The 24,913-nt window shown below is 38.8% G+C and overlaps 1 protein-coding gene across 4 annotated transcripts in view; it reads right to left on the bottom strand.

Moving 5' to 3' along the window:
- SEC24C (SEC24 homolog C, COPII coat complex component) overlaps positions 1 to 24,913 on the bottom strand; it is a 42,133-nt gene that overhangs the window by 4,702 nt on the left and 12,518 nt on the right. For 2 of the 4 annotated variants that reach the window (XM_067299925.1, XM_067299922.1), the window contains 20 exons: positions 23,020 to 23,161; positions 21,040 to 21,218; positions 19,364 to 19,816; positions 17,918 to 18,048; positions 16,565 to 16,633; positions 14,679 to 14,790; positions 13,619 to 13,746; positions 10,793 to 10,931; positions 8,640 to 8,755; positions 7,339 to 7,463; positions 6,873 to 7,064; positions 5,777 to 5,870; positions 4,478 to 4,594; positions 3,821 to 3,991; positions 3,352 to 3,448; positions 2,932 to 3,077; positions 2,290 to 2,428; positions 1,635 to 1,753; positions 1,053 to 1,232; positions 176 to 367 (listed from right to left, as the gene is read on the bottom strand). In XM_067299925.1, coding sequence (XP_067156026.1) covers positions 176 to 367; positions 1,053 to 1,232; positions 1,635 to 1,753; positions 2,290 to 2,428; positions 2,932 to 3,077; positions 3,352 to 3,448; positions 3,821 to 3,991; positions 4,478 to 4,594; positions 5,777 to 5,870; positions 6,873 to 7,064; positions 7,339 to 7,463; positions 8,640 to 8,755; positions 10,793 to 10,931; positions 13,619 to 13,746; positions 14,679 to 14,790; positions 16,565 to 16,633; positions 17,918 to 18,048; positions 19,364 to 19,816; positions 21,040 to 21,218; positions 23,020 to 23,161 — 3,041 coding nt within the window. The remainder of the gene's footprint in view (positions 1 to 175; positions 368 to 1,052; positions 1,233 to 1,634; positions 1,754 to 2,289; positions 2,429 to 2,931; positions 3,078 to 3,351; positions 3,449 to 3,820; positions 3,992 to 4,477; positions 4,595 to 5,776; positions 5,871 to 6,872; positions 7,065 to 7,338; positions 7,464 to 8,639; positions 8,756 to 10,792; positions 10,932 to 13,618; positions 13,747 to 14,678; positions 14,791 to 16,564; positions 16,634 to 17,917; positions 18,049 to 19,363; positions 19,817 to 21,039; positions 21,219 to 23,019; positions 23,162 to 24,913) is intronic. The other 2 variants (XM_067299926.1, XM_067299923.1) reach the window with 1 other exon arrangement.

The raw sequence follows: 24,913 nt of genomic DNA on the forward strand, positions 1-24,913 counted from the left end.
GCATGCCCAGACTAGGGGTGTTTGCACTTCAGAATGCTGCACGGTTAGCCAGAAAATTCCTATATTTGTGCTAGTAGTATGAGAGTTTTAAAACTATTTTCTGAACATGGTTTCTGATTGCTTTAAGTATTAGATGACTGTCACAGACCATCTCCCACACTGCCATCCAGCTCACCAAGGCGTTGCTAATCTGGCTGAAGGATGACACTCCAAAGAGGTTCTGGATCAGGCCTTGCTGCACATTCACTCCCACCCACACAAAGATGTTCAGCCCGTTCTCCAGCAGATATATGTCACCCTTGGAGAGGCGTTCCTCTGAGTTCCGGATTGCTGCCGGCAAGGAGTCACTGTCAACATCTGCTTTGGTCTGATTCAGAGTGGGGGGGAAAAAAAAAAAAAAGTTATAAAGCAAGAACATCTGAGGAAGTGAGGAAAGCTTCTGCCACTAAGACTCCAATGGACTGCTGATTTCTAGGACTCACAGCCAGCTGCTTGCATATTTCTTTGTAAACTGTAGAAGCTATCTGTAATGCTGCATTAGCTGTGATTGAAATATCATTTTCCTTAGCTTACTTTGTGTATCTAACACAACATTAAAACAGATTAGAGACCGTTTAGCAAAGGAGAACATAAGGCTGTTGTGAAAGTGTTCTGCAGTTCCAATATTGGCTCCTGGAGCAGGAATGTAATTAGCAGTTTACTCTAGCAGCTGTGATACTGAAAAGTCAGAATAGTATGTGGAGTTTCCCTGCAATGGTTTAAATTACCACATAAAATTACAAGAAGCTTTAGGATTTTTAAGACTACCAAAGAATCAAAAAAGTCATCTTTGCCACTGGTCACATGGCATAGGTCAGAGAAAATCCCCCAGCAAATTCACAAGATGCAGTAATGCATCTATCTCTAAGTGAAGTTAAATGAAGCACCCAGACAGATGGCAGTCCCAAATCCTTCTCAGATAGCTTTCCCTTGATAAGACATAAATACTAGTCCTTACGGCAAGGCAAGACAACAGCAAGTCTCAAGTGGTAAGAATATCCTGAATTACTCACCAGGGGCAAAAGCCTGGGATAAAAGAAAACATTTGTTTCTGCCACATCCATGGATGTAACTAACTGACGAATGTAGGCGCGGTCATCTGTCGTGACCTCCGGACCAGGCTGAAGGACATCACTCTTCAACACACAATTCAAGTACACAGGAAGCAGCTTCATGCATTCAGGGAGGATCAGCTACAAATCACAAGCAGAGCAAGCAGACAGAAGTTGGTCATCTGTCTTGCTAAATAAGGCAATATTGCCTATGCTTAACAAAACAAGGCTTGTACAAGCCCACAAAGTGCAAGACACATGCAAGGAGTGAACCCTCATACTCTAATTATATCATCGACTTGCAGAAATAATGTAAAAAGTTTTCCTGAAAGAGATAATAATTTCTGGGCTCCAGACAGTTGTCCAGGAAGCCATTTTCAACTATGGTTTTACTTGCAGGCTCTCTACTTCCCTGAATCTTCTCTTTGCAAATTTCTGCTGAGCAATGCAATTCACTTATATTGAATAGGTTAGATGTGATGAGAGCTTCTTCCTTCCTCTTTTAAGACCTGAACCTGCAATTCAAATCAAAGCTGAGTTTACCTGGCCAGCAGAGGAGGGACTAGCACAGTTCTTCCGATAGCAGGCCAGGATCTGGGCACACTGGTTAATCAGCGTGTCTCGTACAGTCTTTACTGGACTATTCAGAACTCCACGATATGCTGCAGAGATGGACAGTTATCAAGTCATTATTTTATGCAACACTGCTCAAACTGTAACAAAACAAAAACACAACACCACAAAACCCACAACACTTCCACAAATTAAATCTAAACAACTATTGCTTATGAAAACCGTTCTTTTTCCTCCAAATTTCTGTGGGAAACATACTACTGAAGATCAAAAGAAGATTATCTACCCTGTTTTACTACCTATTCTTCAACTCAAGCTCTCTCTCATATATTTTAAAGTACAGTTAGTTGTACTTGAAAGCACAGGATAGTAGAAAAACTCCTTTAAGAGTCTGGCCGCATTTCTTTAATGATAAGGGATGTTTCTTAACCTTTTCACCTATCTGTAGCTCTTGTCCTAAGCAACTACACTATCATCATAACTTTGTGCTCTTTCCCAGAAAGAACTAAATTATCAGGATTGCCACCTGAAATTTGAGGCAAAGAGACTAAACAAGTGTCACTGAATTACAATAGGCATTTTAACAGCAGTAAAAGGCTAGGACTCTCTTCATATTTAACCTTACCATATTTAGCCAAGTAATTGATGAGTGTGTCTGTCTCACAGTTTCGATAGAGGTCAGCCAGCTGTGTGCAACAGTTCAAGGAGAGGTTGTGAATGCGGAGTCGTCGCTGTCCTGCACAACTTGTATACAACAGAGCACACTGTAGGAGACAAAAATGCCAAGATACAGAAAAATGAGGCCTTGTTAAAATAAGAAAGACTTACCTAGACTTGAATAAACTTCATTAAAAGTTAGGACTCAGATGCCTAAGCAAATAAGATAATTTTTAAAAGATTTTTACACAATAAGCTAGCAGCATACGTTATGAATTAGAGTCAATGAAAAATAACAAGCAGCAATGTTAGCGGTTTGTAATATTGGAACTGGTCTACACAAGAAAGATTGTGGCTTGAAGCAGTCTAAGTCACCCTGAGAACGTGTTTCTGAAAGGTTAGGGCCATAGTAAATGGCAGGAGAGATAAGGCGGGGGGGGAGAACAGTTCCTTAAGGGAGTGTATAACGATTCAGCTTCAGAGCAACATCATACTCTGCAACTGGCACTCTTCCTAGTTAAAATTTGGTTCACATTGACACATTTTTGTTGACAATTCTGTATTGTCAACTCGCTTCTTTCTTCTGCAAAACTTCCCCCTCACCCCTCACCTGAAGGAGGGCACCACTGTCTTCACTCAGTTTGTCATCGTGCTTGAATTCCACTGTGATGGTTTTATCACAGTCCAAACCTGCCATCTCCACATCGGTTGTGTTGCTCATATAGAAAGCTCCAAAAAAGTCAGTTGCTCGAATACCTACAAGAGGCAAAACAAGAGCCTCACTTTTCAATAGAAACACCTAAAAGACAGCCTTGGAAGCCCTGAAAATCCTATCATCAGGGACACTTAATTATCTTGACAAATTCTCAGCAGGGATCTTTGTTCGGTTTTGACAAAAATCAAAGCTTTAAGACAGCTTTTTGCATGGCCTTGTCTCAGGATGTTCTAAATGATGGAAACATCTGTTACATCCCATACCCTATATTTGAAGCTGTCAGTTTATTAAGACTCAAGTCATGCTAAGACCCACCTGTGCTGGTACGCACTCTCATCACAGCATCAAATCCCACTTCTTTCTGGACATCTCTTCTCAAGTCATTCAGGAATCTATCCTGGTCTGTTTCCAGCTAGAACACAAGCAATAATTCAAGTTTCACACTTCATAAATCAGAGCTGTTCTATAGGCCATCAAGTAACTTAAAAACAGGTATAATCTCCTGCAGCCTTACTCTAAAATCAGCTGTCATGTAGGGCTCAGTGTCCTGCTAATTCGGTATCATACAAAAAGTTAACAGCATAGCATTTTTTTTTGTTAATAGACATTTTGTATAAAGATATAAAGCTAACAATTGTTTTTGATGACAATCTAGAAATTCAAGTAGCAGCTTAGTTCCAAAGATGGACTTGCTCACTGTGGTTCACACCATATAAAAGAGCTAGTAACTAAACAATAAGTCTTACTCAGATCAAAGAGCAGCCTGACTCCACAAGGCTCTTACCTGGAAATAAGCATACTTATAAATGGAGCCTCCTGTCTGGTAAGTTACTACCCCTAGTGTTGCCACATCCAAATACTGGTTTGGAAATAGGAACAGATCCACACAGCAGCCCTGGGCCACACAGTCCTTGGCCAAGTTGTTGTAGAAGCTTGTCTGGGGTTGAAACAAAGTCTAAGAAAGGAAATCAGAGATCAGATCAAAAGTTGGTGGTAGGAAAAAGGAAAGAGACCCAAGTAACAATCATAGTCAATACACTTTTATACTTTGAGTCTCCCTTCAAGGTAAGCAGTCACTGAAATTCTTCCTGACCCTGCCTTTGAAGAACTGTATAATGTCCTGAAAACTAAAATGCCTTTTGCTTCAATTATAAGCAAGTTCTGCATATTCAGTTTAGCAAAGGTATACAGATTTCTCCCATATAAGACTTCAGCTCTACACTTCTCCTTGCTCTCATATCACAGTTGTCCTTGCAATGTCATGTCTACTCAGCTTTGCTTGAGAGCGGAAGACAAACATGCAATATGAAAAGATTAGTTAGCCACGATGGTTACATTACTTTCTACCTTTCTCATTCTTTCAAAGTAATTTCAGAGTTATTTTATCCATAAGGAGTATAATATAGACCTGCACTGTAAGCACCACGCAAATCATTATTACCTTCTCCTTGTCTGTGTTGATTAGTTTCTTGTCATCCCTGTTCTTCAGCTTCCCTGGGGCCTCTGCAATGGGCAGAGAGGTGTGGAAAATGAAGAGCTTGCCAGCACACTCGGCTGCCTGCAGGAGAGGGGGTGAAATTGCACAGGTTGGAAACATCTATAAAAAATGTAAGAGGAATTCGAATTCAACAGCATCTGCATTTTCACTGCTTCATTTCTTTATGTCAGGAAGGCACTCTCTCAGACACGTGGTTCAATGGCCACTTTGTTATGTCAGTGGTACCCAACACCTGAAGCACAGCCTACTGATCAGTTACAGAGAAGCAAGTTTCAGTTCTACTGGACCTTTGCTAGTTCCATGGCAGAGAAAGGGCCTGGCTCCAAGGAGAAACAGGACAGTCAATTTTCTGAAGCAGGACTCAGCTACAGAAGGTTTTGCACAAATGAGCTAAGGATTACTTTCTTCTCTGAATAACAGCTACCGAGTTTGTGGGAAAGGAGAACTGTCAAACAGCAAAGGATTTTGGGACCCGAGCTTCAACAGATAATTAAATCAATAACCTATGTGAACACTAGTCAATGATTAGTAGGTTTTCTCTGACACATATAGTGCACAAATGAAATGATCAATTACTACTATTTCTTGACATAACTGAACAAAGGGGTCATCTATCATGAGAACTCTGATTAAGAGAGTCTTCTAAAACAAAGCAATACAATCAGGTTTGGGTGGAATCATACGGACAGTGAATTCAATCACTACACACAAGTTTGAGTTGGATCACACATGCAATGCTCTGGATGAAGTACTGGAACAGAAGACCCTTAGGAAAGATTTACTTGGTTAGCACACTGGTGCGGGGAACTTCAACAGATGACATCTCCTTTTATTTAAGATTACACCAGAGCTCAAGCACAGGCTTAGAAAAACACCATGTTACAGAATTCTCTCAATGAGACATGACAGAGTTCAGTCCCTGGGTTTAATGCCAGAGGGTCTTTTTTTGTAGGTTCTGTAAACTGTCCAAAACCAAGTACAGCCAGGTCACTGAAATTAAGTCACATGCCTTGTACTTTGAGTGAAAATGATTAGGCAATTGGGTAGAGAACAGATAGCCAACTACAAAGAATCAGAGGTACATGCACTTGAAGAATGGACCAAGCATTCCCTACATGCAGTGCATCTACCACAAGGAGACTTATAAAAAGCTTTAGAATTCTCTTACTGGTGTTAACAGAATATGAAATTCTGAGTACTCAGACTTTAAAACAACTTGCCATGACAAAGCAATTTACAAACCTTCAGTGCCTCCAACCCTGCCTGAATCACAGGTGCAAAAACAGTTTCTGTTTCTCTTGTGTCTGCAAACATTTCTGGGATCTGGTCCAGCAAACTGGCAAAGAACAAAAAAAAGAAAGAATTCAGTAAGATTCAACTCAACTGGTAAACCCAGAGCTGCAGCCAGTGACCTATGAGACTGAGGTGGTTTAAACAGAAGCCCTTAATGTGTCCACTCGTTCTGTGGATTTCTGTAATTTCTAGTATATGGCATCTTATTGCTTATCTATGAAAAAACTGATGCTTTGTCATCCTTCATTGACTTCCCCATCTGTATTGATTTCTTCAGTGCTTATGTATAGCCTCAATTGATGCCTATTCTAATAGCTATTCTGTATTCTTGTGTTTTTAATATATTTCAATGCACTGGTAAGTAAACTCTTAGGGAAGACGAGTAACACTTTGCCTCTGTGTGCCAAACATCCTGTGTACTATTCAAAGACTAATGTGTTTAACCCACAATTTTGTGTTTCTGCTTGTTAATGAATTACAAAACAGGCAAGAAATTTGCTTTAAAAACATGCTTTGCCCAGTCTAGTTCTCAAAACCTAGTTAGCTACATACTGTGGTTTAGGTCCAGTTCAAGTATCCTGTTAAATAGTTTGTCCACACCTTATGGATTTCTTCCCTTTCCTTCCAGTTTTCATCATCTTTATCCCATTCGATCAAGTTTCTTCGCATAACCAAAATTAGACGCCATTGTTTCCTCAGTGTAGTTATTTAGGCAGCTGCCTTAAAGCCAGTGATTCAGCACTCTTACAACTTTTGCTCTGTAACATTCTAGATGTTCTTTTTCTAGAAAGGCCCTTCTTCACTAAATCATATTTTAAATACCCTTCTGCCAAGCTGGACTGCCAGACAAATACCCTTACCAATAAATGTTCCCATCTTCCTTTGCCAGTACCATCTCAAAACAGCACAGGAAGTTAAAATATATGGAATGACTTCTAGGCGTGTAACATGACAATTAAGCAGCTAAACATGTTACTTTAAGCACAGCATTTGAATCTATCAAAAAAGAACTTTACTGCATACATCTTAATTCACCTCCTGTTACCTGGCAATAACTGTCCTGGACTCGTTCACATTCACCAGAAAACCATCAAGGAGTGGCACAAACATATCTGCCACATCTGAGACGACCATCATTTGGGGCTGTGCCAGTGAGCTCTTCACATTATAGAAGTGTAACACCTTGTTGTAAGTGACAAATCCTACTCGAATGGCTGATTCTTCCATGTCGTCTTCCCTGTAAGATATACTTATACTTCACATCCAAGCGGACAGTGAACTCATTTCACAGAAAAGTGTAATCCCAACACAATAAGGGATAAGGGAAAAATGAAAGGAAGGAAAATTGCAATTTCACTTGGAAAGGTGCCCAGAAAGCTGTCCCACCTGGCCTTTTTGGGGCCAAAAGGCTAACAGGGTCATCAAATAACTTTTAAACTTTGGGCATTTTAAAGGAGAAAGTGACAGTTCCCCCCATTTTGACTGGCTACAACAATACACAATAAACCTACCTGGGTAGGTAATCTAGGAGCGACTTTAATTCTTCACATATTAGTCTCACTAAGCCACTCTTCACAGCATTATAGGACACGTCAATCATGAAAACGAAAGCAGGTGGACTGGGAAATTTGTTATTCTGTGGAAGGGGGAAAAAGTTACATTATGTCAGCATGCAGACCACAGCAGCTCTGCAACATGGACAAAATGAATGCTGTTCAAAACCCTAACTGCCTGCACGTAATTTCCACTCACAAGCAGTAACTGGTTCTTCAGATCACTTCCCCACCCCTGCCTAGCTAACACATGCACGTAAAGCACACTAGGCTTGAAATGGATCAGTATCACGTGCCCCAGCTGAATTTTGCCATTGCTCAGTGAAGAGCAGGCTAGTGACAACTGAATCAACCCTTTGTATGGCTAGGCCAGAGCGGGAGAGTAGAGAGGGAGGTTTCCCGCAGCTCTCAAGATTTTGGAATCTGACCAGACTTGTTTTATGTGGTTTCTTGACTATAAAGCAAAAGATTTTCCCCTCTGAAAGCTACAACTTTTCAAGTCTCCTTAAATATCAGGTTTGCTTTAAAAAAAAAAAAAAAAACAGTCAACAGTTCTCTCTCTGTAGTCATATTGGAAGGAGCACACAGAACAAAAGCAAAACTGAAGAACTTCCAAAAACATGGGAAGATCACATCTCATTTGTTTTAAAATGGATCTTAAGCTGTTAGAATTGAGATGATGGCTTTACCTTTACCTCAAACTAAAGCTGAAGCATCAGAAGGTAACTAGGATAAAGCTGCAACATTAGTTGTCTATTTTCTCAGTGTATATTTCAGCAAAGATATGAGTATTAATACACTTTGTACCTATTTTTCCATTCCTCAGAAGTTAAGTAAGATCTAAATCTTCAATTTAAAAGTAAGCCAGCTCTGACAATACATATTTCCAGGCTACTCCTGTATTTTTAATCAGCATGGTTGTATTTGAAATTCAGTTTTGATACATAAAGCTTGTCTTATCTGCTAAATGGCACATTTTGTAGTCAGGATTGTAAACAAAGGGCTTTTACTTGTTTTGTTTTTGCTCTCTGAACAATTAATAACAATTAGAGGCAGCTGAATCAAAGTAATATTGTGTGATGTAGGATCAAGACTTCCTTTACTTTGGGAAGTAAGCAGATGAGCACATTAAGACAATGTCATTAATTATCTGCCAGCTAGAAGGCAGTCCCATGAAATCCATCCTGGTCTTACTTTAGGAAAAGATTCTTTTTATTAAAAAAACAAAACAAAACAGTAATAAACACATACTACTGTACCTTGCAGTAGTCTACGGTTGCCAGAAACTCGTAGGACCCCAGTGATAATTCAGGTCGATCATAGAAGTCCACTCGCTTACCAGTATGATCCAAATGCTGAAAATAGTGAGGTGGTACTGAAAAAGGAAAGATATCAAGTTCAGAGACACACCCACTATTAATACTTTCACTGTCTCTAGAGAGCTAACATGACAAAGCTGGTCCAAATAACATGGCAGGAAAGCTAGTTAGTGCTCTGTGCTATCATGCAAGCATTACAAAAAAAAAAAAAATTCAAGCAATTCAAGAGCATCATTAAATCCAATGAATACAGACAAACTTCTTCCACTGGAAAAGTCACTACAACATGCTCTTAGGATTCTTTTCAAGGATTTAGTCCAAAGGAAAATACAACTTCATCTTGTAAAAGTATTATCAAATGACTTACAGTGGAATTTGAGATAAACTACTGGTTTCACCCTTACTGCCTACATTCAGGCTTACCAAAAGATTAAGCTCCTCATTTTGCCAGCTGGGTGCTATGGGAGCTAGCTTTTACTTTTCCTTCCCATGCTGCACAAGAGAAGCCTACTAAGAAATCTCAGGTGCAGAGGCTGCCCTAGTCCCTTTGCCAGAATAGAGGGTACTTGTAGTGGGTTGCAAGGCATTAAGAAGGAGAACCTGAAAGTATAGCCACATGCCCCGCTCCCAGTACTGTTGTGCTGGTCCCAGCCATCAGTAGGACAAATGAGAGTTTTTAATAAACTACAGATATGCCAGTAAAGATATCAGCAACACTGAGTTATAAAGTTCAAGTACACAGGCAGAAGTGCTTCCCTGGATCCAAACTTTTTAATAAGAATGAGAATTAAAGTAAGTTTTCACCTACAAAAGTCAGCTGCAAAAATAGAGAAAATATTTGCCTTCTGCCCCAAGAACTGTCATGAGAGAGTCCCTCCTTCAGAATTGCTAAGGTGGCAAAGTGTATTCCGGGGTATAGCTGCCTATATAGCTCCACAAGAGAATAAAATTAGATTCTTTATCTGTAATAACAGGATTTACAACCTTAAAATTATTTTAAATATTCAAAGATTCAACAGTTCAAAAGAAAGGAAACAGAACTGTATCATTGAGACTATATAAGTAGTTATCACTCTCTTCTCTGAATGCACATCCAGTACAAGGTAATTACCTGATCCCCCACCCCCAGAAAACAGAAACTGTTCTTTAGCATTGGGTACAACTACATTGTAGTTTCACAAGCATTTCTTTCACCAGCAGTCATTTAGCACCCCTCCTGTTCCCTGGCCTGCTGACTGTGCTGCTATAGCCATTTGTACCGCTGCTCAGTGAGTGGCTATAGGGAATGTATGCAGGCTGAAAATCACCAAACAAGCAAACAAAAAAGTTAAAACAAACTGGCTGTTTCTAACCCAGATCAGTTTCTCATTTTGGTTTGTCATGGACTTGTACAAACTGCTGTACAGCATAAACTGAGGTGATGAGGACAAAGAGTTCGCAGGCAGCTGGCTACTTAAGTCATCAGTGCTGCCAAATGAAACGCTCAAACCATCACCTGTAGTTTTTGGTATCCTGCATTGCTCTGTGCATGCAAACCAAATCTGTGGATAACGTGACATCAACAGCATGCAGTAAATAGTACTTGTGCTTAAGAGGGAGTGTTTCATATTGATTTAGAAGAGGAACAAAGAAACTGGTATATACTGAACACTATTATTTAACTATAGCACATTTAGCTGCAATATCCCATCCCTGTGCAGCATCTAAGCAGGCCTTGTAAGCCAAAAAATCCTAACTCATGCTACTGAGTAGATGCTCATCTCTCAACAGTCTATTACGGAAAAACATAAATCTGAAATACCCAAGAAAATAGCACAAATAATTTCTCAAAACACCATATTATGAGTACCTCATGTTAAAAATTGTTTAGTATGAGAACACTGTAATGCATTAGCACCTAAACAATTTGAACATCAGCATCTCAGAACTGAGCACTGAACATGTTTTATAATAGTATTTTTAGAAAAACAAGCATATGTTAAAGCACAATATGTCATAAATTACTTTCACATGATTAAGATTTAATTTCCTTGCATCTTGCTCAAAGATCACTCCAGTAGAGTCTACAGGCCAATTTCCAGCAGAAACCTTACCTTCAGTGACACAGCTGCAGAAACAACACTGGAACCTCCTTCCACCCTCAATGAACTGCATAAAGGGGCACATGTAGGCCTTGCACCTATTACACCGGACAGGACCGGATTCTCCATGGTCTACCAAATAAGGAAGGGTCTATGGAAGCAGGAGGAAAAAAGAAGAGAAAGGTCACATGATGATGAAGGAAGAAACGACTCCACATATCGCAGAGTTAAAAACGATCTCCTTGTACATCACATGGCACTTAGCATTTTGGCAGCTGAGGGGCGGGGGGGGGGAGAAGGTGGGGGGAATCTGAACAAACATTTCATAGATGCTTTTCAATTCCAGCTCTTAACACAGGTGTAACTCTGGGGGCTGCAGACATTAACAGGTTCTCCCACACAGACCCAAACAAGTATTCCTGCACAGTGCTGCACTACCTTATCTAGTAGCCTGCCTGAGGAGCACAAGCTCTAATAGGAGTACCATACTGCACAGCACAGACGTATCCCAAGCGAACTCAAAAGACTGAAGCCATGCAAAGAATGGCTGTGATATCCTGATAGGAGCGAACACAAAATTCAGATTTCATTACAGTTTGTTTGGTTTTTTTAAAGCAATTCTTTACCTCTTATATTTTCCTTTTGCACAAGCTTTTGACAAAATAATAAAAAGCAGTCATTGCATTCCATATATGCAAGAACTTAAATCCAGATTGTCTTAAAAAGAATTCTGATAAGTTTTACTTTTTAAGCTCCATCTTGAAATAGAATATATCCACAATTTCTGCTTGTCGTGACTCCATAGTATAGCAAGGCCTCAAAACTGATATGTATTTATATCATTCTTAAACTGTTACTGATAATATTTTTTGCAGCCAAACAGAATAGAGATGCTTGGCAACATCTGCAGTTTCTCAGACTTGGAAGGAGCAGGATGCAGTTCAGAACGATTAAGACAGAACTTTTGCAAGCTACAAGCTGCATTCATAGTTCAAAGCACCTTCCATAACCGTAAGAATCTAGCTCAAAAGGAAGTTCAACTACTGCTTTTAAACTTTCTGACATTAAAGACTGGAGAGCATAATTCTCTCAGTAACCCTAAACTTCTGATCATGCTTAAGAGACAGCATACTCCTTGAGCAGGAGCTGCACAAATGCCCCAGCCACTTTTTTCCCCTTCAGCCCACAGATGTATCAGATCTCTCATTCATCTCCACTAGTCACTTACTGCAGTATAATGGTTTCGTGGCCAGCGTTTTTTCAGCTCCTACCGCATGCCGACCTTGTTCAAGGCAACAAAATTTCAGGTTTTCTGACTACCAAGTCATGTTGGTATTATGCTTCCACAGAATAAGCTTTTTTTCCTCAGCCTCTCCCCCAACAGCACACATGCAAACGAACTACCAGAGGTGCTATAAACATGCACAGTACTATACATAAGCTGTTACTAACACCACTTACTCCCAGATGGGGCTTCAAGCAAGAAGCATTACTGTGCCAAGGCTTGCTTTCTGAACTATGCATTAACACAGAACAAAGGTCCTGTATCTGGTAAGCAGGTGCTGAATTTTATAGATTCTAGATTTATCTGAATATTGTATTTTCACCAGTCACATTTATCCTCTCATTTCTGATATTTTAAGCTTTAGCTCTATTTACAGGGTCTTATCGCTCTGAACAGCTGAGCCTTCATCTGTTAGAAGGGCCCCTACAAAGGGAGTTTGCCCTTGCTATAAGGAACTTTCTAGTGCTGGAAGCTGACTGGTCTCCAGGACAGTTTTCTGATCCTAGCCTTGTTTTCTCTAGCTATCAAAAGCGTTTGTTCAGAGCATAAGCACACCAGGAGAGCAAACGGCTAGATGTTTGCAACATTTCCTTTGTACCGATTTGCAGCTCTACAAGCCTCCCAGTTTCTACACTGAGACCACATTCACCTATTGTGCTCCTTTTAAACTCCAGCCACAACACAGGAATTAACTTGACAACTCAGTTTTATCACAATCAGATTTCCAAAATCCAAACCATAGTTTAGGGACATTAATAAAACAACACAAGAAACTTAAAAATCCAGATGATAGTCTGTCCCCCTTCCTCAGTAGATGCTAACGTTAACAGGGCACAGAGTACTGCCAGTGTATATATTCAAATTTCACAACAAGCACATTTGTCTTTATGTCACTGTTCCAAGCAGGCTAACACTAAGCAGTAACCAGACTCTATACAAAGTACTTTTTATAGAATTTCTAGCTCTGTAGTACTCTAGAAGCTTTTGTCTTCAACAACTAGAGTATGTAAAAGACTAGCCACACGTTGCACTTAGGAAACAAATGCTGCACACAGCAAGGGCAGAAACACAAGAACAGTTCAGCAGCGCCTGGTACTCAGTCTTGTGCTGTCACTCATCCCACACAGTTTAACCAGCTTAACCAGTGCTGCTTGATACCACAGCTTGACCTCCTAGGAAAGACTTCATTTCAGTGATTAGTAGCCATTTAAGTACTGTAAGGTGAAAAAGAAAATGAGATGAACTGGAAGTACATGAATTTGTTATCATCCTAGTATTTGGGTCATTTGAACAGATTGCCTGACCAAGGCACTAAATGCAAAAAGGCTTAAATTATCGTGGTGATCAAAATCTTAAATATTTTGAACACAATATTTTTCTACCTAACAGATCTCTAACACCACATTCTTGTTGGAGAACCAATGTTTATTTAGTCTTCATTAGCTAAGCATTTCTTCTGTCAAAATTTAAAACAGCTTGTCTGTTAAATGTGGACATTTAACAGCATTCTCCTGAGGAGTTCAGAGTGCCTTAACTCCGCATACAGTTCTCACCTCCTCTGGGGGCAGAGTAGCCAATGGTTTTATAACAGCAGCCAGGGGAACTTGGGACTGTTTGGCCATATCTGAGGTGCAGGGAATATTGTAAGATGTGCATCTTATGTAGCGGGGGCTTGCATTACCTAGGGGAGGGGAAAAAAACAAAAACAAAAATCACACACACACACATTTCAGCACAAGTTAAGTTTATATGCAAGACAAAACAACTGAAGATATCTCGAATTTTGTTCAAGCTGTAGAGACTAAGCCATAGAAACAATCAATTAATGTCAATCTAAGTAAAACTTGAATTCCAAACATAGCACCTCCTCATGATTAACTACAAATAGTAAGAGCTCTTAACGCAAAAGAAGTCAACCTGACTCCATCTAAGCTTAATCCTCTATAAGGCACTCCTGTTCCACTATTTTTGCAGACTAAAACATACTGTGGGCAGCAATCTTAACTCAAACATTTCTAACATTTGACTGTATAATTCTAGCTGAAAAGTCAAGCACTTGATCATAAAATAGGATTCTAAGGTTTTAAGCTTAAATTCACAGTAAAGTGTGGCAATTATTTTAGTATATATAGACATGATGCAAATAAAAGGATGAAATCCTCTTTTTCAATGAAACCCAGAGACCAAATGACATCTCACTCATGATTTAACAATACACTATGTTTCCAGTCCAAATCACATGATATTGCTAGCACGTTTCAGTCCTAAACTATTGTGATACAGCTCTACAAAAGAAGCTTCATTTATTGCTTTCCAATATCCCTGCTAATGTTGGTTCCAAGTACCTGCCTTAGAAAACATCAATTGTCTTTTTACTTGGTAATTGGTTACTAGTTGCCAAACATTCAACAGAATCTAAATTGAGATCAGATAACACAGGACTTGAAAATAATTTGTTGGTAAATCGCACATCCCCAGCCCCTGAAATCATCCCAGCTTCTCCTATTCCCCCCCCCCTTTTTTTTTTTTAAACTAAAGATGTAGACAGTTCTGTCACTGAGTCTTCGGAGTTTGTGTTTCATTTGGTTATTTAGGAAAGGAACAATATTTTACCTTGATCCTTGACCAAGAAATTTGTAGTAACAAGAGGTGGGACCTGCCCTCTCACTCCAGTGACAAATGGTTCTGATCCACGGTTACTTCTGTCATCTTCAATCACTTGAATCTATGATGGAAAATACCATGTTAATCTTTTGAGGGTTAGTTTCAAAGTACTGTAGAATACAAGATTTGTATCTATAAGGTAGTGAAAAAGGGACCTGAGACAAACATCACTAGCTCTAAAAATGAGAAGCCTAAAGCAAGTAAGCTTTGCCAAGCAGTCACCTCTCAGTTTGATTTGGAATAATATAAAATGATTTTAACAACAAAAACCAGAAGTCACAAACAGTGATTTTTCCCAAGTATTTTAAGTAGTAACATATTCTGTGTTTTAAGGTCTGATCTGGATTCATAAAAGCCAAACTCAGATCAAGAAAGGAATTTCTGATAGTATTCCTCTGTTTACTGGCCCTAGCTAAATTAAAATCAGAAGCTTCTGTAAGCCTCAGGGTGAAGTCCTATAGATGACATCTTTTCTTTTCCCTGCTTTTCCTCTGTGTTATGTTCCCAGTGTTCTCATATGCATTTGTTTCTATTCAGTGCAAATCTAACCTAAAGACAGATGCTTGCAAGCTCAAGTGAAAGTGATCATTGCTTCCCAATGCTCAAGAGTTCATGCTTTGAATTCTGGGGATGCGAAAAGCGAAGCCGCAGACTTAATGATTCAAGCTTAAACCTCACAAAACTAGTAAAAACTCTTAAATTTCTTAGTATTTCAACTTATTCATTAACACAAATATACCCAAGATCATGGAAATACATTAAACAATTAAAAAATTTTGACTAAAATACCCACTGAATTTTGCATAAGAACAGAAGATTGTTGTTATACACAGTTTTAAACTACCTTTTCCAAACCAGCGCCTGAATCAAAGCATTAAAGCTAGCAACCGCTCTACTGATTGTATTTTGCTACCAAACACACATGCCTTTACTCAAAGTATATTATGAAATGCAAAAGTTTGTATGGCAGAGCTTTTACCCTCTACATTGCAGATTCCAAGCTGCTGGTTGAAAGCCTGCAACAGCATCGGGTAGTTACCACTCTAGAATAAATCTAGTCCCATCTCAAAAATCTACAGACTGACTGATGTTGGCAACACCACTACTGGTACCTGTCATATGACCAACTAAATGAGGAAGAAGTGATATGCAGATAACAATTCTAATCTATTTTTTTCTTCCGATCCAAAAGGTAGCTGCTTTTTCTTTCTTTATTCTCTAGACATAATCATTAAATTTTCAAATTCAAAATTTAATAATTATGTATGAGCACAGATAATGAAAGAATGTTTATAGCTCCCCATGCCTCTTATTAATCTACTAAAAATTTGGATCAGGAATTAACATCAAAATAAAATAGTTACTTCTCACTTTTAGAACTTCAAAGCATTAGCCCAGTACTGACAGGTCAACAAGAACAGTAATCAAATTCTGCTCAAAACTGGTAGAAAACACAACTACAAAAGTTCATGCTGTGTGTATGTTAACATGGTGCACATCATATGGACAATTATATGATGACTTACGCTCTGAAAATGCCAATTGGAATCTGATGAAGGAGATATTTTAAGGATTGGACACAGTGAAGGGGAAACATTCTTCACGATCTGTTTCTGAAACTGTCTGCTTTCTATTGCCCCACCATTCATCACAGAAGAGAAGATTTAACAACCTCTTGTGATGTTACGTTACACACTTTGATAAAGCAAGCAGAAGACAGCAAGGAAAGGATAAAGGATTAATGATGGAGGGTTAGTGAGGTGAGGTTTAGGTTTCAGGCATGCACAGATGATCACCAACACAGACTACAGTAGACAGATATATACAGCACTTACTGGACTAGGAATTGCATCAGGATCTATTCTGTGCCTGGGTTTCTGCTGAGGTGGCAGCTCATTAAGTTGCTTTTTTTTTTAAAAAAAAAATAAAAAGTAAGAGTGCCACAAAAAAAGAAAAGAGAATAATAAAACAAAAAGTAACAGTGTTACTTCTCTCTACCCAAACCTACAGCACTGGAATTAGATATATACATTGGACATTGGTTCATGCAACAAGAGGAAAAGAAACACACCTGCTTCTATAGCATACACTGATCCCAAAAATCAGTCTTGTCATGGTATCAGGCCTGGGCTCTGAACACAATGCTAACAGATGTAGTGGCTCACGTGCTTGTTTTTGTTAGAAATTGGGGATTTATGCTTCAAGAACATGCTAAAATGAAGGCAACTGATACAAGCCATTTGAGATCTCATTTAGTGGAAGAGAAAAGAAGCAGCCAAGCAATTAAAGATTTCTTATATTCCTTTAAAAATGTCATAAACTTTATATAAACTTATATAAACTTGGAGTCTAAACATATAATCCATGACTTTTTTTGAATAGCGCCAGTCAAGATTTAAGCAGTAATTCAAGACTAAACTATTTTTATATAGTTTTAAAGTGAACTGATTGTAAGCATCACCCTGGGAAAGGTTTATAGATATCAAATGATTGCGGCCTTTTGAAACAATGACAGAACAGAATCGGGAGCAGCAGAAAGAGCAACACAGCAGACTAATGGCAATAATTCCACCAGTCTTAATATTACTCATCATGACTAACCATTACACATAACTGCTTGTCCTTTCTCAGAACCCTGCTTCAGAATGATAACCCTAATTTGAGAAGTTGTCCTTATTTGTCTGAAGTAGTGTCATGACTTTAACGGCTGCAAAGCTAGCCAGCTTTTTGACAGATTATAGGATGAATATGGGAAAGGAAAAGCAATACAAGGAACCCTACTTTGAACTTATTCATAAATCATCCCCTAAAAAACAGAAATAAGTTCACTTTGGAAAGTCATTAAGCAAGAATCTGGAAATGGTGAAGCAAACTTAATCAAAGCCCTCAGGGATTCCCAAAATGTAAGATAATATGGAAAAAGACCTGAGGAATTAGAGCAGTGATTTGCATATGCAGTGCCTTTCTTTAGTCACAAAAAAAAAATGACACATAACAAAAAACCCCTGCTTCTTGGTGTGTTCATAACAAATGACTGAAGCAGGATACACAAAAAGAAAAATAATCAGGCAAACAGACTGATGTCCTTTCGAAAGAGAAACCTGCTTTCAGCTTTGATCTTTGTCAATTCTATTTTATGTAAAGATACTATGGAAGGATTTACACTCGTAAGAGCAAAGAAAGCTTACAGGGCTAGGAATGGAATCTGGATCCAAGCGTTTTGGCGGAGGTGGTGGTCCAGGTTGACTTCCATAATTTGGCGTTCCTGGATAGGCTCCTCCATAGTTTGGTTGCGGACCCCTTGCCTGTCCAAAGGAACCTTACAAGAAAGAGACACTAGAATTAAAAAATGACTAATACTAGGCATTTCCTCATTAGCCATTTCTCATTTTTCCTGCAATCAAGAAGCAGCAATAGAAATCTACTTGCTTTTGAGTTAGTTAGGATTAAATAGATTTAACACAGTGCTTCAGCTTGGACCTGTATATCTCTATCAATGATCCAATAAATAACTAACGGACACAATCCTCCTTAAAACCGGGCTTGAGAAATACTTATTTCAGGGAAGTATATATTTTTAGATTAACGTAACTATTTTTAGAATAATAGAACTAAAATTTGCATTAAGATCATGTGTAAATAGCACTATGAACATTCGGTCTAAATTGTAGAACTGCTTAACAAAGTGTAAAAAAAACCCAGCCAAACAACCAAGGAACGGTTCACAATTTCTTGAACTACATGCAAAGAGTTCTCTTGGGCAGTTTTGGTTTGTCTGAAATCACAGCAATAGTTTAATTTGTGATCATTTCTTTTGTTTTGTAACGGCCTGAAATTATTTCTTTTACTTCACACAATTTTAATCTGTTATGGAATAATTGTGTCATTCATCCCATCAGTGTTTTTATAGTTCATATTAATATGGATAGATGTTTTAAACAAATAGTTTACCTGGCCAGTTGTGCAAAGCTGCATGGGGGACAGGATTCTTATTCCAGATCCTTACAGGTGATTATTTTCTCCTAGCCATTTATAAATATTATTGATGAAAAACAGCCAAAACTGTTTATAATCCAGAAAGTTTAACTGATATTCATTACTTCTAATCACACATGAAGTGTGAAAGGTTCTACAAGGAGAAAAACAGTTTCATGATTTGTCTGGTTTTGTGAATTAAAGAAGGAAAAGTAGCAACTCCTTTTCAATGTATCCCAACTCTTCTCATACATATTGTATATACAACACTGGCCACAAACTAAAAAACAAGAGAGACTGATGCTCTCAGGATTTCAAATCTCTACTTTTGAAAAGATGAGATTGCAGATATCAAAAATCAAAGTGCATACTACAATTCTGATCACAAATTCTTGTAGTGTTATGGTACTAAATATCAAACAACCTCTTGGTTAAGTAAACTAGAATTCTTTTAGTTACGTTAGTCTGATTAAAACCTATACAACAAGTAGCTTAGAATGACACATCCTACTGCTTATTTTGGATTTGTCCTTCAGACAAAAGCACAGGGAAGCTTTAAATTGTAGCCAGGAGTCTACAAAGGTACAAACCTGAAATCTAGTTCTCAATATGCAGCACACAAACATCTGACTTACAACCCTTATACTGAGAATACTCACCGTTCTGCTGCATTTGGTATCCTGGCTGAGGAGGATGTGTGGGAGGAGGTGGTCCATGGAGACCACTCATGGGAGGAGGCCCTGGGTGAGGCCCTGACATGATTGATGGAGGTGGCGGTGAGGACACATGATTAGGCTGGGATGTTGGTGGTCCAGCAACTGTCTGCCCAGGCAGCGGTGGGCCTTGCATGGGAGAAGGCCTTGGGGCACCTGTAGTAGGAGGGTAAGAGGAAGGTCCAATCCCCGTAGAAGAAGGAGGTGGGGCAAAACCAGGGACTTGAGTAGGAAGGCGCTGAGTCGATATTGGTTGACCAGAAAATGGAGGCTGTGCCAAAGGAAGACCCTGAGACACACTGGTAGGAGGGGGTCCTTGGCTCGAAGTGTAAGGTGTGTAGACACCAGATCCTGTTGCAGTAAAGCTTCCTGAGACTGGGGAAACCGATGTTGGGGGACCTGATAAGAAGAAAAGAAGTTATTACCATCATTTGCTTCTATCCTCAAGACAATTATTTCCAAACATGGTTCAGAAGATACAAACCCCATTTGCTCTAGAACATCTAAAATAGCTCTACCACTTTCTCATCTTCAGATGGACAGTTCAGTTTTAATAAAGACAAACTGGAAGTGAACATTCCCTTAAACTGATCCTACAAGGGATCTGAAACTTGACAGTTCCTTCATCATTCCCTCCCAAAGCCTGAGCTTCTTATTTTAAATAAGCTGAATACATTTCAGGATTGAAGGCCAGAACAAAGGGGCAAAGCTAGAAGTATGCAAAACAAGAACAATCACACATCTGTCTAGTGATTTCTTGAACTGAACTAAGTTTGAATCTCAAACTCCACAATGAATTGGAGCCTATAGTTCAACAACAGCTTTGAGCTTTGTGGCTTCAGTACCATGGAACCATGGAACCATCATCTAGTATATTTACTCTGAACTGCTTCTGAAGAGAATTTTAGATAAATATATTGCCAAAGGCTAGAGAAATCTGCATCCCCTACTCCTAATTTTCCTATAAAAATAAAGTCTATGTTAGAGTACGACAAACGGTTATAGAAAGTATTTTATTAAAAAAAATCAAGGTGTAATAAGACTAGTTTATACATACTAAGACAAATCTCTGGTCCTCATTATTAAAAAAGAATCAGGTTATTGACAGTAGAGGGACTAGAACTAATACAAGAGAACACACTGCCTAAATTCAGCTTATACCTGTATAAGCATGTTTCTTCCCAACTTCCAGCAAAACTCTTCACTGACTTATTCACAATTTCAACCCTTTCTGAATTACTGAACTCCTTTCCCTTTATTTGTCTAGGTTGTTCCGGAACAGCAGCAAGGCATGTAGACTCTCTGATAGCTTACTTGGGAATAGACTGTTTCTGTGCTTCATGTAAAGATTCATCTGGTCAAGTAATGGAAGAGCACAACAATATTCCTCCTTACGTGCTGCAGTACTGCCTGCCTTATCCCCTGCAAAAGTCTCAGTTCAGTTTCCCCAATGGTGACCCTATTAGTCAAACAAACTAGTGTTTAATACAGCAGACGTCAACGTCCAGAGAATTACAATCACCATATGGAAAAGAGTAACTGCCTAACAAGAGCAAGTCTCTTATGAAATTACTAGCACAGATGAAAAGCAATAGCATATCTATATAGCCAGAAAACCTCACCATAGCCCAGTCCAGCTGGGGGAGGAGCAGAAGCTGAAGTACTGCCAATTGTCATCCCTGCCATTTGATTGCTGAGCTGCTGTGCACTGGCTGGGGGGGGACCATATTGCTGGAACGTAGATGGCTGGCTGACAGGCGTGGGTGCCGAGCCTGGCAGAAATGGCTGAGAAGCAGGCAGCCTGCAAGGGAAGATGAGAAACTTCACTGGATTCCTCATTACACAAGCAGTTACAATTCTCCATGCCACTTAAATGCTAGCTGGGTCTCAATTACTTATGTGAAGTAAAAGCTAAGCACCAGAGCTCAGTTTCTGAAAAATAATGACACAGATCTGAATCTCTTTCATCAAAAAGAGCCACTGATTCTTAAACTACAAATACTCTGTTTATAGCATGTTTTTGTTAACTCTATTTTAGTGATTGCAACAAATCAGAAATACTGCAGCAGAGACTAGAGAATGAGCAACAGTCCAGCCTGCACAGTGATACAAGAAGCCTCTCTTCCTCAAAGGATTCAGACTCTCCAGCTGATAGCACTAAGCTTAGCCAGGAGGAAACAAAAGACAACCACTTTCCTCCCAACTAAAGTAATAAGTACTATGCAACGAGGACTGTTGCCACTTCCACTCCACAGGTCATGGCTGTATCTTTCTGGAGAACATGCCCAAGAGTTTTAGACGAAGACAACTCAGGAATCCACTATGGACAGAAGAGAACCCAGAAGAGAACTAAGAGTTACTCAGTAACGACAGACAGTAACATGTTCCAGACAGAGACAGATTCAAACTCCCAAGGAATCGAATACAACCACCACATGCATGCAAATGTATTAAAACAAGACAGATTATGGGAGTCTGAAAGTTCCATATGGGAAAACAACTACTGCAAAACAAAGTCAAGCCTTTGAAGGAGTGGCTTTGATCAACCACAGTCACTAAAATCTGCTCACATCCTTCCATCTGCAGAGTCGCATTTTCTAACAAATATCCCTGTGGCAAAATACTGTTTCAAAACAATAAGCAAGCAATAAAGTTAACATTCACTGCAGGAAAAAACAAGTATTTAGTATGTCTTAGATCCCCAGCATATCAATGTACTTTTAATGTTCAAAAAGACAAAAACAGGTTGTGAAAGTTCAGGTTTTACTACAATTTACTTGTAAATGGTCCTCGAGTGTCAAAAAGACTGTTCAATAAGGTTGGCAAAGGGAAGCAATAGCCTATCTGTAGTGACTAGTTTTCCATACCACTTGGATTGTCTGTAACTGTGAATGGTAAGGTTGAGGTCAAATGAGGTTGTCTACAAGCAGTGACTGCATATAGCAATTGCCATTTTACAAAATAAAAACATTCAAGCATAGAGTTAATGATGTACAGAACCTCCTTCAAATTTTGACAACTAATTATTAACATTTAAGACTGAACATTTAAGCAGCCATGTTTTCAACTAGATGATTTCAGGTGGAACTCCCTTCTAAGCCTGCTTTATTCTAACCATATTCTATTTACTATACTTTGCCAAAGCTCACCAAAAATAAGAAAGTAGAAAAATCTAGCAACTTTGTCTTCATGAGCAACTCAGAACCCTCAGACAGATGGGAGAGCAAGACATTCTGATAAGCAAGATTAGATTTTCAAAAAGCAGTATTATGAAAGCATTAATAATCCGTGTTTCTGACAAACTTGTAAAAAAAAATCCCAGCTCATACTGAAGCAAGTAGAACTGACAAGGCTCACCATCTTTAAAACTATGATTGCTATGATTTAAAACTATGATTATTTCAACAGCATCTTTTTAATGCCTTTTTACAACTTGTGATAAAGAACAGGAGTCCAGGAAAACAAAACAAAAAACCCCTAAGAAACGGAACAAGAAACAAAACGAACTTAACCTCCGTTGGCCTTCTCCACATCATGCTAGAAAGGACAGCAGAGGTCTACCAAGCTAGGCCTTTGTTATGATTTGTTCTTTTTGTACATACCTGTGCATCTGGGCTGCTGAGGCTGGAATCCCATTCTGCACATCTCCTTGTCCAAACTGACTGTATACTGGGTGGCCAGAAGGAAGAGACGCTCCAGAGGCTGGAGGGGGAGCTCCAGAGATTGGAGGGGCTCTTAACGAACCTAAGGGGAAGAAAAAAAAAAAAAAAAAAAAAAAAAAAGACAAATCATAATTACACTCAAAGACTTGAACCAGCTACTGTGAAAAAATCAAGGGAGGGAGAAAGAACGCATTCAAGAAAAGTTTAGCGATGGCCAAATTAACATATCAATACTCTGTCAGTAGTAAATCATCCATACAACTATATTAGTAGTAGCAAAATTGAAAGTACAAATATTTTTAGCCAACGTCATTAGTCACATCTCCACAAAGATCAAGCAGAAAATAAGCATTGTGGAGGATCTTCAAAAGGCATCTTTATGTGAACCTTTATCACATTGTCATTAAGATTAAATGCCCCTCCCCACTAACAGTCCAATTATTTTTCTCCAAAGGAAGGAAAGTATTCACATGGAATCTAATGTTCCTAACAGGTCAGTTTACCCCATCTGCAGAGTAAGCAGGTTTTCTGAGTAGATACATAGTGTTTAAAATCACATTCCACTACCTGCTTTTAAAAAACACATAATGGGGGTCAACACAGACTTTTCTCCCCAACATCTCAAGGTTGGAGATTAACAGGAATACTTTCTCATTTTTCAGATTGAACTGGTTCAGTCACAGCACAGACATGTTTGTCTCAGAATCAAGTCTTTCCCCTTCCCAGAGACTGCACAATGCTGGATAATATGATGTCAGCAGAGCAACTGCAGCATCTACTTCCCAAAAAGAGAGTATTAACTGCTATTTTAATATGATCATATCAAAAAAAGTTGGTACTTAGAACCATATAACCATGCCAGCTAACCATAAAGGAACATATTTGGTGTACAAGGTACAGTTAAATGCAGACGACTCCCGATGTAGCAAACCACCACATGAGACCCAGGCAGCAGATCCACATTCTGCGGCCTCCCTCTGACAGTGGCCAGCACGGCAAGTTTACAGGACTCTCTGAAACCTTCTTGAGAGGAGCCATTATGAAATAGGAAGTGCGTAAGAGAAACCACTTCTCAATTCCATAGCACAATTTTTATTCCAAAACACCACGTTTCAGCTCATGTATGTTTTTATCTTATCTGCTACACTTAAGTCTTAGTAAGCTTATGGAAGTAAATTCAAGGAATTAACCATACTTTGTGTGAACTTCCAGTATTTTCTATTTCTTTTTAAAAAGTCTTTCTGAAACTCCTTTTGTTCTTCATTGAGACTTAGGACTTAATCACTTCCAAAGAAATTTATTATTTTTATATACCATCATCTTTTCACATCCTGTCTTTTCTAAACCAGTTATAACATCTTCCTCTTCTTGTTCCCGTGGCCAAGCATTTTCTCATCTCTAACCATTTGCGTGTTGTCCCTCTGTGGCATTTCTATTTCTGAATGTCTTCTGTGATATCCTTTAATGTTAATTTGATATATTTTCAGGTATTTTGGAATACCTTTCCTTTGATGGTACATGTAAACTGTTTGGCATTGTTACCCTTTGCCTTTGAAAGCATATTTAATCCAATCTGTGGAGGGTTCCTAAACCTTTTTTTTTTTTTTTTTTTTTACATTAAGTTTATATAATTTTTTCAACTTTAACAGACATACAATTTACATCTGACAAACATGCTCAATTCAGAAAAAGCTTCAGTAGTCATCTTTTTCTAGTCCTCATCACAAATATTTCTTTAATCATTTCCACATATTGCTCAAAAAAATCACTGAAGAAACTCACTTGAACAGTTATGAATATCTAGTGGTTTATTATCTTAAGATTCATTACCCTT

Source organism: Apteryx mantelli, chromosome 7 (genome assembly GCF_036417845.1).
Source record: "Apteryx mantelli isolate bAptMan1 chromosome 7, bAptMan1.hap1, whole genome shotgun sequence".
NCBI classification, from domain to species: domain Eukaryota; kingdom Metazoa; phylum Chordata; class Aves; order Apterygiformes; family Apterygidae; genus Apteryx; species Apteryx mantelli.